Source organism: Vombatus ursinus, unplaced genomic scaffold (genome assembly GCF_900497805.2).
Source record: "Vombatus ursinus unplaced genomic scaffold, bare-nosed wombat genome assembly UNPS02014778.1, whole genome shotgun sequence".
NCBI classification, from domain to species: domain Eukaryota; kingdom Metazoa; phylum Chordata; class Mammalia; order Diprotodontia; family Vombatidae; genus Vombatus; species Vombatus ursinus.
The window spans coordinates 62734956-62748538 of NW_020954556.1; the positions used below are offsets into that span (position 1 = coordinate 62734956).

The following is a 13583-nucleotide window of genomic DNA, read 5'->3' on the forward strand; positions in this document are numbered from 1 at the left end:
CTTTTCTGTAAAAGGATTTGTGTAGTATGGGTGTTCTCTGAAAAGGGTGCAGGGAATTCATTTCAGTGTCCTGCTGGGGCCCTCCTGCCTCACTCCGTGTAGCGGCTCTTTGAGTCGCTCCTCATGTTCAAGCAGTGACAGCCAGGCAGGGGTTAATGCTATACGTGGTATTTTATTCATATTTCAATGTAAACATAACTTGCTTTGTAGGCACAATATAACCAAAGCTCTAAAGCAACAGGGACAATTAAACAATGTTTAAAATCACTCCAATCAGGCTTGAGTTCCAAAGAGGCCTTCACAGTTCCTTAAGGCAAATCAAGACTTTCCTTTGCTCCAGGAAAACAATCTTTGACCGGAAAGTGGGTAATACAAACAGTAACTGTGGTAGAGCTCGCATTTCTCTTCCCTCTTGCCCCCTCCCCCTCCTCGCGTCCCTCCCGCCCCTGGGATCAGCTGTGGCTTGGTCGTGACGGGTGTCCTGATCGTGCGTGTTTTCCACTGGTACCATCTTTGGTGCCTGTAGGCAGTGTCTGGGGGCAGCACTGGCCTTCTTGTTTTTGACTTGTACGATGGTAGATAGTTGCACTGGCCCCATTTTACAGCACCAGGAAGAGCTGGAGAGCATGGGCACCTATCTTCCTCTGCCCAGTCACTGAGATCCCAAAGACCATTTCATTTCTAAACAGAGCTGAGTTTCAAGACTTTCCCCTTGCCATTCCAACTGGGCCGTCCCACTACCACCCGACTTACTCCAGCTGGCAGAGGCTTTTCTAGTACCTCTCAGAGACATAGGGTACGTAGCTCTGTTGAGGTTCCTCTCTGCCTCCTTTTTGGATGTGTTTCTGGAGAGGTAAGACAAATCAACAAGACACAACTACAGAATGGGACAAAGCCCACAGTAAAACCTGACAAAAGTTGTTACTGCTGTAATATATACACCCCTACAGTACGCTGCCTATATCTCGAAATGGCACTGCGATGGAATATACTTAGCTCCTGACATGGAAAAGAGAAAATTCTGTCAGCATTAACTAGGAAATGTTTTCATCTTCCATGGAAAACTGCCTTTTGGTAAACTTCCAAGGGTAGTTTATTGCTCCCCTCCTCTAAACGTATTCTATTACTTACACCACGTACACAACCAAGGGAAACTCATTTCTGGCTTAGGTTTGGCACAATGAGGCATCTTCACAGCTGCCCTCTGCTCCTCCCCTCCCCACTCCCCAAGCCTAATGCTGCTAAAGGAGCACAATTTCTGAGGTTTCCAATATGCTACTTCAGTGGAGAAGAAATGAGGGTATCTTAGGAAATGTGTAAACAATTTATAAAAGACTCCTTCAGTCCCATCACATGGAGGAGTGTTGGAATAAATATCCATCACGACTGCCCTGGAGCTCTGTGGGAGAACTAGGGTCCTCAGTTTGTGAGAGAAATGGGGCCCCAGGAATCCTTCCATTTCCCAGGAATAGAAAGTGAGCTGAGGCAACAGACCATGCCAGCCTCTCCCCGTTTCTTATTTTGTTTGGAGGTTGGGGTAGTCCTATGTTTGTCCACGGTGAAGAGAGCCTGTTCGTGGAGCCACTCAGTGGAGACAATAAGTCTGAAGTGCTTCTGTCTAAGGCCTGGGGATTCTACCCATCCTTGGGAGGTAGCTGTGTTAGCCATTTCTTACAAAAGGGTTAAGGGAAGTCATGTTTAATATTCTCAGAGGTATATGGATGCTGATTTCAAAGGGATTTAGGTCATTCCAGCTATTTGCTTCCAGCGCCAGACTGTGTCTGTCACCTTGGGGCCAGCCTAGCTGTGTGTATGGGAAGGCTCATCACCAAGGGTTGGTCACGATGGGACGAATGTTTTTGGCCATAGCCATTCGTAAAGAACATCTACTAAGGCAGGGAGGGGCTGAGATCTGCATAAGTGAAGGAAGCACCTAAACAGATGAAATTGCAGATTGTTTGAAATACTGAAGAATTGAAGAAGGGCAAGTCATTCCAAAGGGTCTCTGAAATGGTGGCTCTCTGGGAACACTGCGCATCAAAAAAGATCCGGCGACTTTTGTGTTTGGCTTTAGCCAATGAAAATTAACCTTTTGGATCATCACCAAATGTTTAAGGTTGGCACAAGCTCTGGAAAAGGAAAGACGCCCGCTGACTTTTTCACACAAGATCTGCAAGCTTCTGGTCCTTAGGGGATCAATACTGAAAGTGGCTTAAATACATCTCAGTTTGGCCTTCTGACGGTGAACGTGCAAAAATCCTAGTGTACTTATAGCCTCTTGGAATTAATTTGGGCTTCCCACCTGCCACACTTTGTGACATAGTTTCATGGATTAAAAATGTGGTATTTGGGAAGAACACTTTGTTAGAGATGAAAGGTACCTTCAGACAACACCTGTCACTATCCTACCCCTCCTGTTTTCTCAAACAATGCCATTTACACCATCTTTTCTGAAAACCCATAGATTGTAGACCTTTTCCTTACATCCTGGAAAGAGCTACAAACAAAGATTTGGAGGAGGTTTCAAAGAAAGGACTGTGAAATGACTTAATAAACATGAGAAAGAGGCCCAGTAGTTAGGTAAAGGAGGAGTGGTGGGATACCCCACTGGCATGGTTCCAAGAGGCCACTAATCCATGAAACTTATTTCTGGTCTGCCTTACTTGAGCCAATCTGGTCTCCATATCCTAAAGTCAGAGCAATAGTATGATTGGAGGCAGTGAGTAGCAGGACTGGTCTGAAGAATTCTAAGACTTGATCAAATGCTTCACCTTTTCTTCAAACTCTACCACGTTCACTGCCTGGCATAAAATTCAATCTTAAGAGCTGGAAGGGATCCTGGAGTCCAACCCCTCCCTGAAGCAGGAATATCTTTTAGGTGTTGGGCCTGTGGACTCATCCTAATTTACAAGGCTGTTCTAGGAATACTGAGAGGGAACCACAATAGGCGGACCTCACTCACACAAGGAAGAGGAATGGCACATCACATCAATGCCGAGATGCGATACTGAGCAGGGCGGGGTGGGCACTGAAGTTCAAAAAACAACAATCGACAGCTTTATAGCTTGGCGGACTGCAGACAAACACAACACACACGGCACTACGGCATTTGTTCACTGGCGCACAGAATAGATTCCCCAGTCTGGTCCCCTTCCTCCAATCGTATCTTCCCTCCTTTCACTGGGCATGGGGACCATTACTGGATGAAGGGCATCCGCTCCTTGTTGTCACTGTCTCCCTCGTGGTCCTCCTCCTCTTCTCCAGCCTCACTCGTTTCTGTGCTGTCATTGGCCATCTGCAATCAGAAAAATAAACGGTATGGGGGAGGCTCTGGGTCATCTGTGATAGACCCTCGAACTTCCCTGGCTTCTTAGGTCTAGCCTAACTTATGGCAGGCAGTCTCAGTTTTGGACTGGTTCCCTCCTAAGTCAGTCAATAAGCACTTTTTAAGTACTTTCTATATGCCAGACCCTGTGCTAAGCCCTGGGGATACAAAGAAACCTGGCCTCAAGAAGCTCACAGTCTAATGGGGGAGACAACATGAAAACAACTACGTACATACAAAACAGAGAGAGTAGATGGAAGGTAATCTCAGAGGAAAGACACTAATAATTGGGCATGGTGGGGGGGGTAGGTGAGAGTGTGACCAGGAAAGGGAGATTTGAGCTGAGTCTTAAAGGAAGCCAGTGAAGCCTGGCTTTCCCTAGCAACAGGGAAATTTGGAAGATGGTAAGATTTCAGGCGAAAGGGAAGGAGTTCTGCTTTGGATATGTTAAGTTTGAGACAGCTCTTGCCTAACACCCATTTTTTCCTCCCCTATGTTTGTGCAGTGGGGTTTTCCCCTGACCAATCCCAGAGTCTTTGCCTATATCAGAGAGGGAAAACCAATCTGAATGAGAATCTTTCCTCCTAGATGCTCTGATGTAGAATTCTGGAGAGATCCAGCTCTGGACCAGGAGTTGGGAGATGCAGGGAGACCCCTCTTTGTTACCTTCTCTAAGTGGTCATCCAGCCTTAGCTTGAAAACCTCCAGTGACAGGCTCCTGAAGCAGCCCCTTCCTTCAGGACGGCTCTAATTGTTAGGACATTTTCCCTTACATGGAGCAGAAATTTGTCTCTTTGCAAGTTCCTCCTCTTATTCGTAGTCCTGCTCCCAGGGACCAATCAATACAAGGTGCCCCCAAGTGTGCCCTGTATTGCACCAACCTATTTTTTTTGGAAGTAGTATTTTATTTTTTCCAATTACATGTGAAGTTAGTTTTCAACATTCATTTTTCATAAAATTTTGAGTTTCAAATTTTTTCTCTCTCTCTCCCTCCTGCTCCCCCTCCCCAAGAAAGCAAGCAATGTGATATAGGTCATATATGTGCAAGCACGTAAACATATTTCCAAATTAGTCACGTTGTGAAAGAAGAAACAGAACAAAAGGGAAAAGCCATGAAAACCAAAAACCAAAAAATGAAAAAAAAAGTGAAAATAGTACTCTTTGATCTACATTCAGACATAGTTCTTTCTCTAGATGTGGATAGCATTTTCCATCTCGAGTCTTTTGGAATCGTCTTGAATCATTGTATTGCTGAGAAGAGCTAAGTCAATAACATTGCACAATGTTGCTGTTATCGTGTACAACGTTTTCCTGGTTCACTTCACTTCGCATCAGTCCATACATGTCTTTACAGGTTTTCTGAAGTCAGCCTGCTCATCATTTCTTATAGCACAATAGTACTCCATTACATTCATATACCACAACTTGTTTAGCCATTCCCCAATTGATGGGCATCTTCTCAATTTCCAATTCTTTGCCACCACAAAAAGAGCTGCTATGAATATTTTTACGTATGTGGGTCCTTTTTCCTTTTTTAAGATCTCTTTGGGATATAGACCTGGTAGAGCTATTGCTGGGTCGGAGGGTGTACACAGTTTGACTGTCCTTTGGGCGTAGTTCCAAACTGCTCTCCAGAATAGTGCCCCAACCTATTTTAATGCTTAACACTGCACTAATATTTTTGGGATGCCCTGTTTAAGGCTGATCCTGGCTCTTATTAGCTGTTTGATCACAGGCAAGACTATTTGCTTCTTTGAACCACAGTATTGCTATTTATAAAATGGGTTGATCCTTGGTTCATAGAAAACGTAAGATTTAGGGCTGTATAAGAACTTTAGGGGGAGTGACTTGGTCAAGGTCAAGCTAATAAGTAGCTAAACTGGGATCCAAACCCAGGCCTCCTGATTCTCAGTCTATTGTTCTATTTTGGGATTAAACGAAGCTCTTTCTACTATGTTCATTCATCAAGCCATCATTCATTAATCTCCCCTAGATGATGATAAAGTGGTGGTGGTGGGGGGTTCAAATCTAGGGCTTTTGCCTCCCAGCCCCTGCCAAACTCATACTTCTACGGAACCTTTTAGGCCTAGCATGGTGCTGGCTAGACACAGAGAAAGTGCTTAATTAATGTTCGCTGGGTCATGGATTAATGAATGCATCTAGATTCAGCTATCTGAGGGCCACTTTCAATTGCCCTGGGATTTTCTGCCTACCTAGGTCCTGACTTAGGCAATGTGGTCAGGGTACATTCTCCCTGGCTGGCTGCTTCCCTTTCTATGCCAGGCCCAACAGTCTCTAAACAGTAAAGGTAATATAATCACACAGATGTGCTGTGGCCAAGAAGCTGTTAGGGTCTCCATCACTGGTGGTGTCCAGACAGGAGCTGACCAGCTACTTTGGGGGAACGTTATGGAGTGGATGTCTGCTGAGCTACAGAACAAACCAGACTGCCTCTGGGGTCTCTCCTCACCAAGGATTCACTAAGGTTCTCTCTCTCCAGGTCTGACTTACTATGTTCTAAGGTCCCATCCAATTCTGACATTCTACATTTTAAGGCCCTGCCCTACTCTAGCACCCTCTCTCTATTTTCAGTTCATCCTATATATAATTTATTTATACATGGTGGTTTGCTTGTTTTAGACCGTGAGCTCCTTGAGAACAGGGACTGTCTTTTGCCTTTCTTTGTACGTCCAAACACTTAGCTCAATGCCTGGCACATAAGTAGGCACTTAACAAATGTTTGACTCACTGACATCCTATTCTGTGGCCTTAGAATGTTCTTCCTAGCTCTGGCATTAAATATAATAAGGGCCCCTTAAGTTCTGACATTCTAGGCTTCTGCTACCACTCCTTCTTCTGTCTCTGCTTCCTCCCTTACCCTGCTAATGAGGCATGTCTTACTCTGGTTTGGGTCTGAAAAAAATAGCAGCCTGTAATGGCAAGAATACAGAATTGGGAATCAGAGGAATGACAGCTTTGGATCCTCAGATAAGTCATATTCCTTCTACTAAAACGTTTATAAGGTCCCCTCTAGTCATAAATCCTGTGACCCTCGGGAAGAAGCCTGGGGTGGCTACCACAAAGGCTAAAGTTAGGCCTGGGGATTTTCCATACAGGCAGAGGCTGGGGTCTTCCAGGGCTCTCCTCTAAGCACTGGGGAGAACCTTCTACCCTCCCCGATGCTTTGTTCCTCATCCTGGGTCTGAGGGACTCAGTCTTTCTCTGGGAAGGAAGAGACAGATCAAGTAGCCCCCATTAGGGGCGCCCACCTCTGTTAAAAACAAGCAATAATAACTCATTTTATTTTTTCTGGCTAGGCAATGGAGTTAAGTGACTTGCCCCCAGGGTCACACAGCTAAGTAAGTGTTTTGTGTCTGAGGCCGGATTTGAACTCAGGTCCTCCTGACTCCAAGGGCCAGTGCTCTATCCACTGCGCCACATAGCGGCCCCCCTTCTCACAGCTCTTAAGTGAGGCAGAACAAACATTTTTGGTAACAGTTTCATAGGGGACAAAACTCCAGTTCAGAAAAGAAGACTGACTTTGCCAAGGTCAAGTTACATGGTTGAAAGTGGCATGTTTCTTGACTCCAAGTTCCATGTCCCATTCACTGTGATTGCACTTCTCCATCTCCAAAGCTAAGGGACAATGGGATGTGTGAGGAGAAGCCTACAGGGAGCCCTAAGAGAAGACAATGAAGAAGACGGGACAGAAATAGTACTCATGCCCCGAGATGTTCCTATATCCTATAAATGCAGGTCATGTGTAATAGACAAATAAATGAATATGAGGTTTGAACTCTGGGAGGTTAAAATGACTTCACAGGCATTACAGACACTTGGTAGGATGGGATTCATAACTGAAACATGGTCAAGAAGGAAACGAGTTTACCTTTTATTCAAGAAGGTATTAGTCAGTCAGCTAACATTTATTAAGCACTTACTATGAGCCGGTCACTGTGCTGAGCAATGGGGATATAAAGAAAAGCAAAAGACAATCCCTGCCCTCAAGGAGGTCACCACACAGGGGAGACAGAAAGGAAACAATTAGGTACAAACAAGATCTACATAAGATAAATTGGAAATAATTAACAGAGGGAAGACATTAGCATTGAGGAGGATCAGGAAAGACTTCTTGCAGAAGATGGGACATTTGCTAATACTTGAAGGAAGCCAGGAATGCTAGGATGTGGAGATGAGGGAAAGAGCTCCAGGCTTGGGGGACGGCCAGAGTAAATGTCTGGAGTCGGGAGGAGTGTCTAGTGAGAGGAACATTAAAAAGCTCAGTGTTGCTGTATCAGAAAGTACAGGGAGGTGGGAGCAGTATGTAAGGTATAAGAAGACTGGAAAGGTGTGTGTGTGTGTCTGTGTGTGTGTGTGTGTGTGTGTGTGTGGGCACCTTAGTCATGGATACGGATAGAAGAGGTGAGGAAGTAGCACCGACTGATAAGATACATACTCAGTATGGGTATCTAAAAACCTGAGGATTGGGAGGAGGCACGGTGGACAGCATTTGGATGAAGAAAAAAGGGAGGAGAAACAGATGCAGCATTGTGATGGTAACACATTATAGACTACTGGGTCAAAAGGAGAAGATGGACAATCAGTTCCTAATGCAGATCACATAGCTGGTGTTGAGGTAAAACCAAAAACAATAGTGATGGAGGTTTTTAACTCTACTGATACCTGCTGGAGCCTACTCTCTGACAAAAGTGGTTGACACATTCTTTATCTGCCTTGCTGATAATTTTCATCTTCAAAAAGTATAAGAAGCAATAAGGACAACTACTGTTCTGGACCTGCTTCTGACAGCAGGGAGAAATCAACGGTGAAATGGTGCCAATCTTGGGAAGGCAGTAACCCCATCATCTTAGAGTTGTTTGTGATCTACAAGGAGGGAAACACTGGACATTACTTTGTGCTTATCCTGGAACTTAGACAAGCAGATTTCAAAGAGTTCAGAAAAAGTAAAGGAAAGACCTCATGGCCTAAGAGAGTCTCACAAAAATGAAATTCTGATGATAAGGAAGAAGAAAATTGAACCAAGAAGTCTTCATAGAGAGCTTTCTAATTTACCAATTTCATACTGCCCCAGGCACTCACTAGCTATGGGACTTGGCCTCTCTGTGCCTTGGTTTCTTCATCTATAAAAATGGGGCTAATAATACTTCACAGGGTTTTTGTGAGGATGAAATGAAACGTGCTTTTCAAATCTTAAAGTGCTATATAAATGCTACCTAGCATAGCTACTTTGTTAAGGATACAAAAGATGAAAAGAAAGGCATGAAACCAAGGATGGCCACAAAATATTGGCCCAAAAGCAGTTCAAACAAAAAACGTGTGGGAGTTGTAGCAGACTCCAAGTTCGATCTGAGTCAAATGGACGATGCAGGAGTAAAAACAGCTAATGTGATCTCGGACTTTAGGAAGGCAAAGTGTTCCCTTTATACAAGGGAATAATCCCATTGTACTCTGCCCAGATTGGGCCCCATCAGGTGTCTAGTTCTAGGTGTAACATTTTAAGAAGGATATTGATAAACTAGAGTAAGGAAGTTCAGAGAAGGGCAATCTGCTTGGAGAGGGGGACTGAGACCATTTCAGGTGCGAACTGGTTAAAAAAATGACGACCCTTATTCTGGAGACGAGATGACTTTGGGGGACATGGCCATATGCAAGAGAGAGGAGACTTGGTCTGGTTTGGCCCCAAAGGCCTAACTTGGAGCAGTGGAGAGGAGGTTATGGGGAGGCAGAGAGGGAAGAATTTCCTAACCACTGGAGCTGTCCAAAAGTGGAATGGGCTGCCTCTTGAGGCAGTAAATTCTCTGTCACTGGAAGTGTTAGAGGAGAGGCTGGGTGACCATGTGCTGGCGAGCAGCTCCACCCATTGTGAAGCATCATCTTAATAACCTCGGGTGTCCCTTCCAACTCTGGGATGCCACGACATACAAACTTTAATATTCTAAAGAATGCTTTACAGAGTAATGAGGAACTGTGAAAGTGGGGGTAGTTGTTTCTACAAATAGTAGTTGATGAGGCATCTTGGCACTGACTGAAAATCACCCAATATTAGATCTAGAAGGAAGATCATAGAAAATTAGCCTGCTCATTTCAAAGAGGTGGAAAATGAGGCCGGACGAGTCATTTCTTTAGGTCACACAGTGAGTTGATAGCAAGACAGAGCCTTAAAACCCAGTCTCCTGACACCCAGAAGTCTTCTCTCCACTGCATTCAGATGCCTCTCCTCAGTTTCACCATTTACGGGCAATAAGATTTCTGAGAATGTTCCAAGAACTGGCAGGGCTCCCTGAAGTGGCTTGCTTCCCATAAATAAACAGAAATGGATAGGATAGTTTTACCCTGATTATAGACATTCAATACAAACAATACAGAAATTCAATAGCAGCCACTTGGAGGCAGATGCTCATTTTGTTTGTTAAGTTATAGAACTTGGCAGTCTTCACCAGGCAAGAAAGAAAAACAATCTAGGACTTATAGTAGGCCTTGGAATAAAGGATGACCATTGATCTTGAATGATCTCTACCAAGCCCCCTGATTCAATCACTCATTCGTTCCTTTTTTCAGCAAGTACTTTTATGTGAGAAAACACATTAAATGAGGCTCTTATGGAGCTCACAATATGAACAATATTACAAAAAAAGCATAATAGAGAGGTAAAACAAAGGGTGATGATGTCCCCCTTCTGGGGACAGAAGGCTGGTGGCAGGTGAGATCATTACTGACTATGAGGGATCAGGGAAGGCTTCCTGGAAGAGGAAGCGGCTGAGACGGGTTTCAAAGGAAGGACGAGAATTAAAAAGGCAAAGAGTGAAGGACAACATTACAGGCATAGGGAAAAAGACTCGATATTGTCTCTTTGTACTTTGGAGCACTGACCCTGGAAGTTGGTGAGAGGATCCAGAAGGGACAATGGCTTCGCGTCAAAGGCACAGGCTGTGTGACAGCATCCCCATATTATGTAGAGTGGCCAGGTTCATAGACTTATTAGAATAAATTGCAGATTTCTTGAGGGCAGGGACCTTGCCTCAACTGTCCTATCCAGGGTGGATTGGTGGTGCAGCATAAAGAAAAAGCACTGGACCTAAAGCATGCAACTCTGACCAAGTCACTTCATGTGGGCCTCAGTCTCCTTAAATGTAAAATGGTGATAATCATAGTAGGATAACTTAGCTCACAGAGGCGTTGGAAGAAAAGAGCTTTGTAACACTTAAAGTAGAGGTATGATGGGACAGTGGAAAGAGTACTGGTTTTGGAGCCAGAGAGCCTGAGTAGAAACCCTGCTTCTGCCCTTAATACTTGGGTGACCTCAGACAAGCTGCTCACACTCCCTGGGTTTGGATTCCTCTTTGGTAAAAGGAGAGGACTTAACTAGATGACTTATAAGGACACTGCCAGTTCTAGTCAATATGAATTTAATAAGCACCTACTGTGTGCCAGGTACTACGCTAAGTGCTGGGAATACAAAGAGAGGCAAAAACCAGTCCCTGCTCTTAAGGAACTCACGGTTTAAGGGGAGAGAGATGGCCCAGGATGCAGTGGGAGACGTTGGCCGTTTTGAGCTAAGGTCTTTCCCAGGTCTCAGTTTATCTGAAACAACACTCATGGGTCTGAATGAGATTGCTAAAGGAGGGAGTTTGTAGAAATGAGGGGAAAGAAGCATATTGCAGACAGGTTATACCTCCAGACCTACCAATCAAAGGACACTGTTTTTTCTCATTAGGAAGTGGGATCAGGTAATAGAATTTGCCCATAACTTATGTTTGCACACTCAGTGCTCCATACTCACCAAGGGAGTCGGGGCCTTTTCTACATCCAAAATTAATTTTCCTATGTTGCCCCTGTCATGAATTCTCTGCATGGCCTCCTTCACCTGTGAGAAACGGACAGAAAGATATGGTCATGAAGCATAACTCATAACCCAAGGGAAGAAGGGATTGGAAATGATTCATTAATGCACCCACCAAACATCTGTTTAGTGCCCACTTTGTCCAGGGCACTGTGTTTAGTTAGCATGGTTGAGCATGGGCAGATGCAGAGATGAATAAAACCTAACATACAGTCAAGGAGGGGCTTGAATGATTCAATTTATTTCAATTAAATGAATACTAATTGAGCATCTCTTATGTGCAAAACACTATGCTTAGTAATGGCAGATAAAAAGCAGATAAGACATCAAATCTGTGCTCCGGAAGCTCACAGTTCAGATGGAGGGCGGGGGTGGCGGGGGTGGGGGGGTGAGACACAGATTACTCTAATACACAATAATAGGTGATAAGTTCCCAGAAGGCAGCACACAGAAAACTACAATACAATTAGAATGGGATAAATGCATAAGAAGAATTAAAAGTGGCTATGACCAGCTGAAGGCCTCAAACTCCAAAGTCAGCGAACTATTTTCCCCTCACTTATTGCATACTTCACACTAAGGTGATTGTGATTAAGGAACTTGTTAGGTGATGAGAAGCACTTTTTATTGAAATGAGAAAACTCCCTCTGCCCTTCTCTACTTACCTGTTTTCTTCCAGCTGAAGCTATAGGTCTTTTCACCCTCTCCCCACACAGCCCCTCCCTTCTGATCCCAGCCCCATACTGGGCTGACTTGTTGGGAATGAGAATAATAAGCAGGGAATCATAAAAGTATAACTGATCAAGTACTTGGGGAGGTTTCTTTTATTAACTTTACTCTAGATTTAGAGGGCATTTCACAAGCAACTGCAAAGAAAAGGAAATCCCTTCTGGTTCATAAGCACCTCTTCTTTTAAGAGGAGCATGTGATATGTGATGCATATGATATGATTCACAACTACACCCACGTCCCGTTTTCTCTGATTAACCACTGAAACAGTTGGGTAAATGAACAAATATCACAATCATTTTCTTTTTGCCACATTAAACTCTTAGTGATTTCTTCCCCCCTTTCAGACAATCATTTAAAGAAAACCTACCTTGCCAAGAACTTCCCCCCAACAATGATATAAATTCTACTTGGAAGTGTAAAGATTATTTTTTCTTATTTAGAACAAAAGAGAGGTACTTAGCAAATAGAAATACGTAATTGCCTTACCCTGACTTCCTGTAAATCAATAATAGTGCTGCCTGTTCCCAAGTAGCGTACATTGACTTGGTTAGAAATTGTTTTATCCCTAAAACCCACTGAGTACTAGGTGACTCAGTGAATAGAGAGCACTGAACCTGGAGTCAGGAAGATTTGAATTCAAATGTGACCTTGGATACTTCCTAACAGCGTGACCTTGGGCAAGTCACTAAAATGCTCTCTCCCTCACTTTCCTCCACTGTAAAATGGGGACAATAATAGTATTTCCCTCTCAGGGTTGTTGTGAGGATCAAATGAGATAATATTTGTAAAGCACTTAACATAGTGGCTGACGTAAATAAATGCTTGATGGCTGGACTTAACATTTGCGTAATATTTTAATGTTTGCAAAATGCTTTTTACATGCTTACAAAGGACATGCCAACCAATTGCTCTATGGTTCAACTTACCAATCCTGACTTTCTGGGCCAAAACACTCTTTCCTGGTCACCTTCCTCCCTCACCCTCAATATGTGTTTTTTCCCCTACCGGTATGTAAAGTAAGCTCTTTGAGGGCAGAGACTGCCTTGTTTTTAGGTAATTAATTATATCTCTTTCACTTTGCACAGTGCCTGGCACTTAACAGTGATTAAAGTAGAAAAACTGATTCCTTAGGTACTATACCAAAGGTTTCTTTCATCCTATGCTCTCCATAGGACTATGTACTCTGATATCTCTGTGATTTTAATTGTAAAGCTATTTGTATTAGAATATGAAAACATACCTCTCTCTTTCTCTCTAACATCTAGCACTTATACAGTGCTTCAAGGTTTGTAAAACACTATATGTTATCTCATGACCATCCTGTGAAGTAGGTGCTATTATTTCTCCAATTTTACAGATAAGGAAACTGAGGCAGACATAGGTTAAATGACTTACCCAGGGTTGCACAGCTAATAAGTGCCTGAGGCTGCATTTAAATTCAGGTCTTCATGACTTCAGGTCCAGTGCATTACCTACTATACCACTTAGCTGTCTCTCACTAGGATTATTCACCATTAACTTTGTTTTTGTTAAAATACCCTAATGGTCTTTTATTTTTCATTAACCTATGATTAAGTAAGGCCTCTCTGTACTCAAACTATAGGTCCAAAATATAATAGTCTTCCTAATGTTCTCCATTTCTCTGGGACAGTGGGTAGAACCCAG

General features: G+C 43.5%; 1 protein-coding gene across 1 annotated transcript in view; it reads right to left on the bottom strand.

Moving 5' to 3' along the window:
• Positions 1 to 434: 434 nt before the first annotated feature.
• The window catches only part of VAT1L (vesicle amine transport 1 like), a 118769-nt gene continuing 105620 nt past the window's right edge, over positions 435 to 13583 (bottom strand). The window contains exons 8-9 of the mRNA XM_027865259.1: positions 11127 to 11210; positions 435 to 3295 (exon numbers count right to left, since the gene is read on the bottom strand). Coding sequence (XP_027721060.1) covers positions 3197 to 3295; positions 11127 to 11210 — 183 coding nt within the window. The 3' untranslated portion in view covers positions 435 to 3196. The remainder of the gene's footprint in view (positions 3296 to 11126; positions 11211 to 13583) is intronic.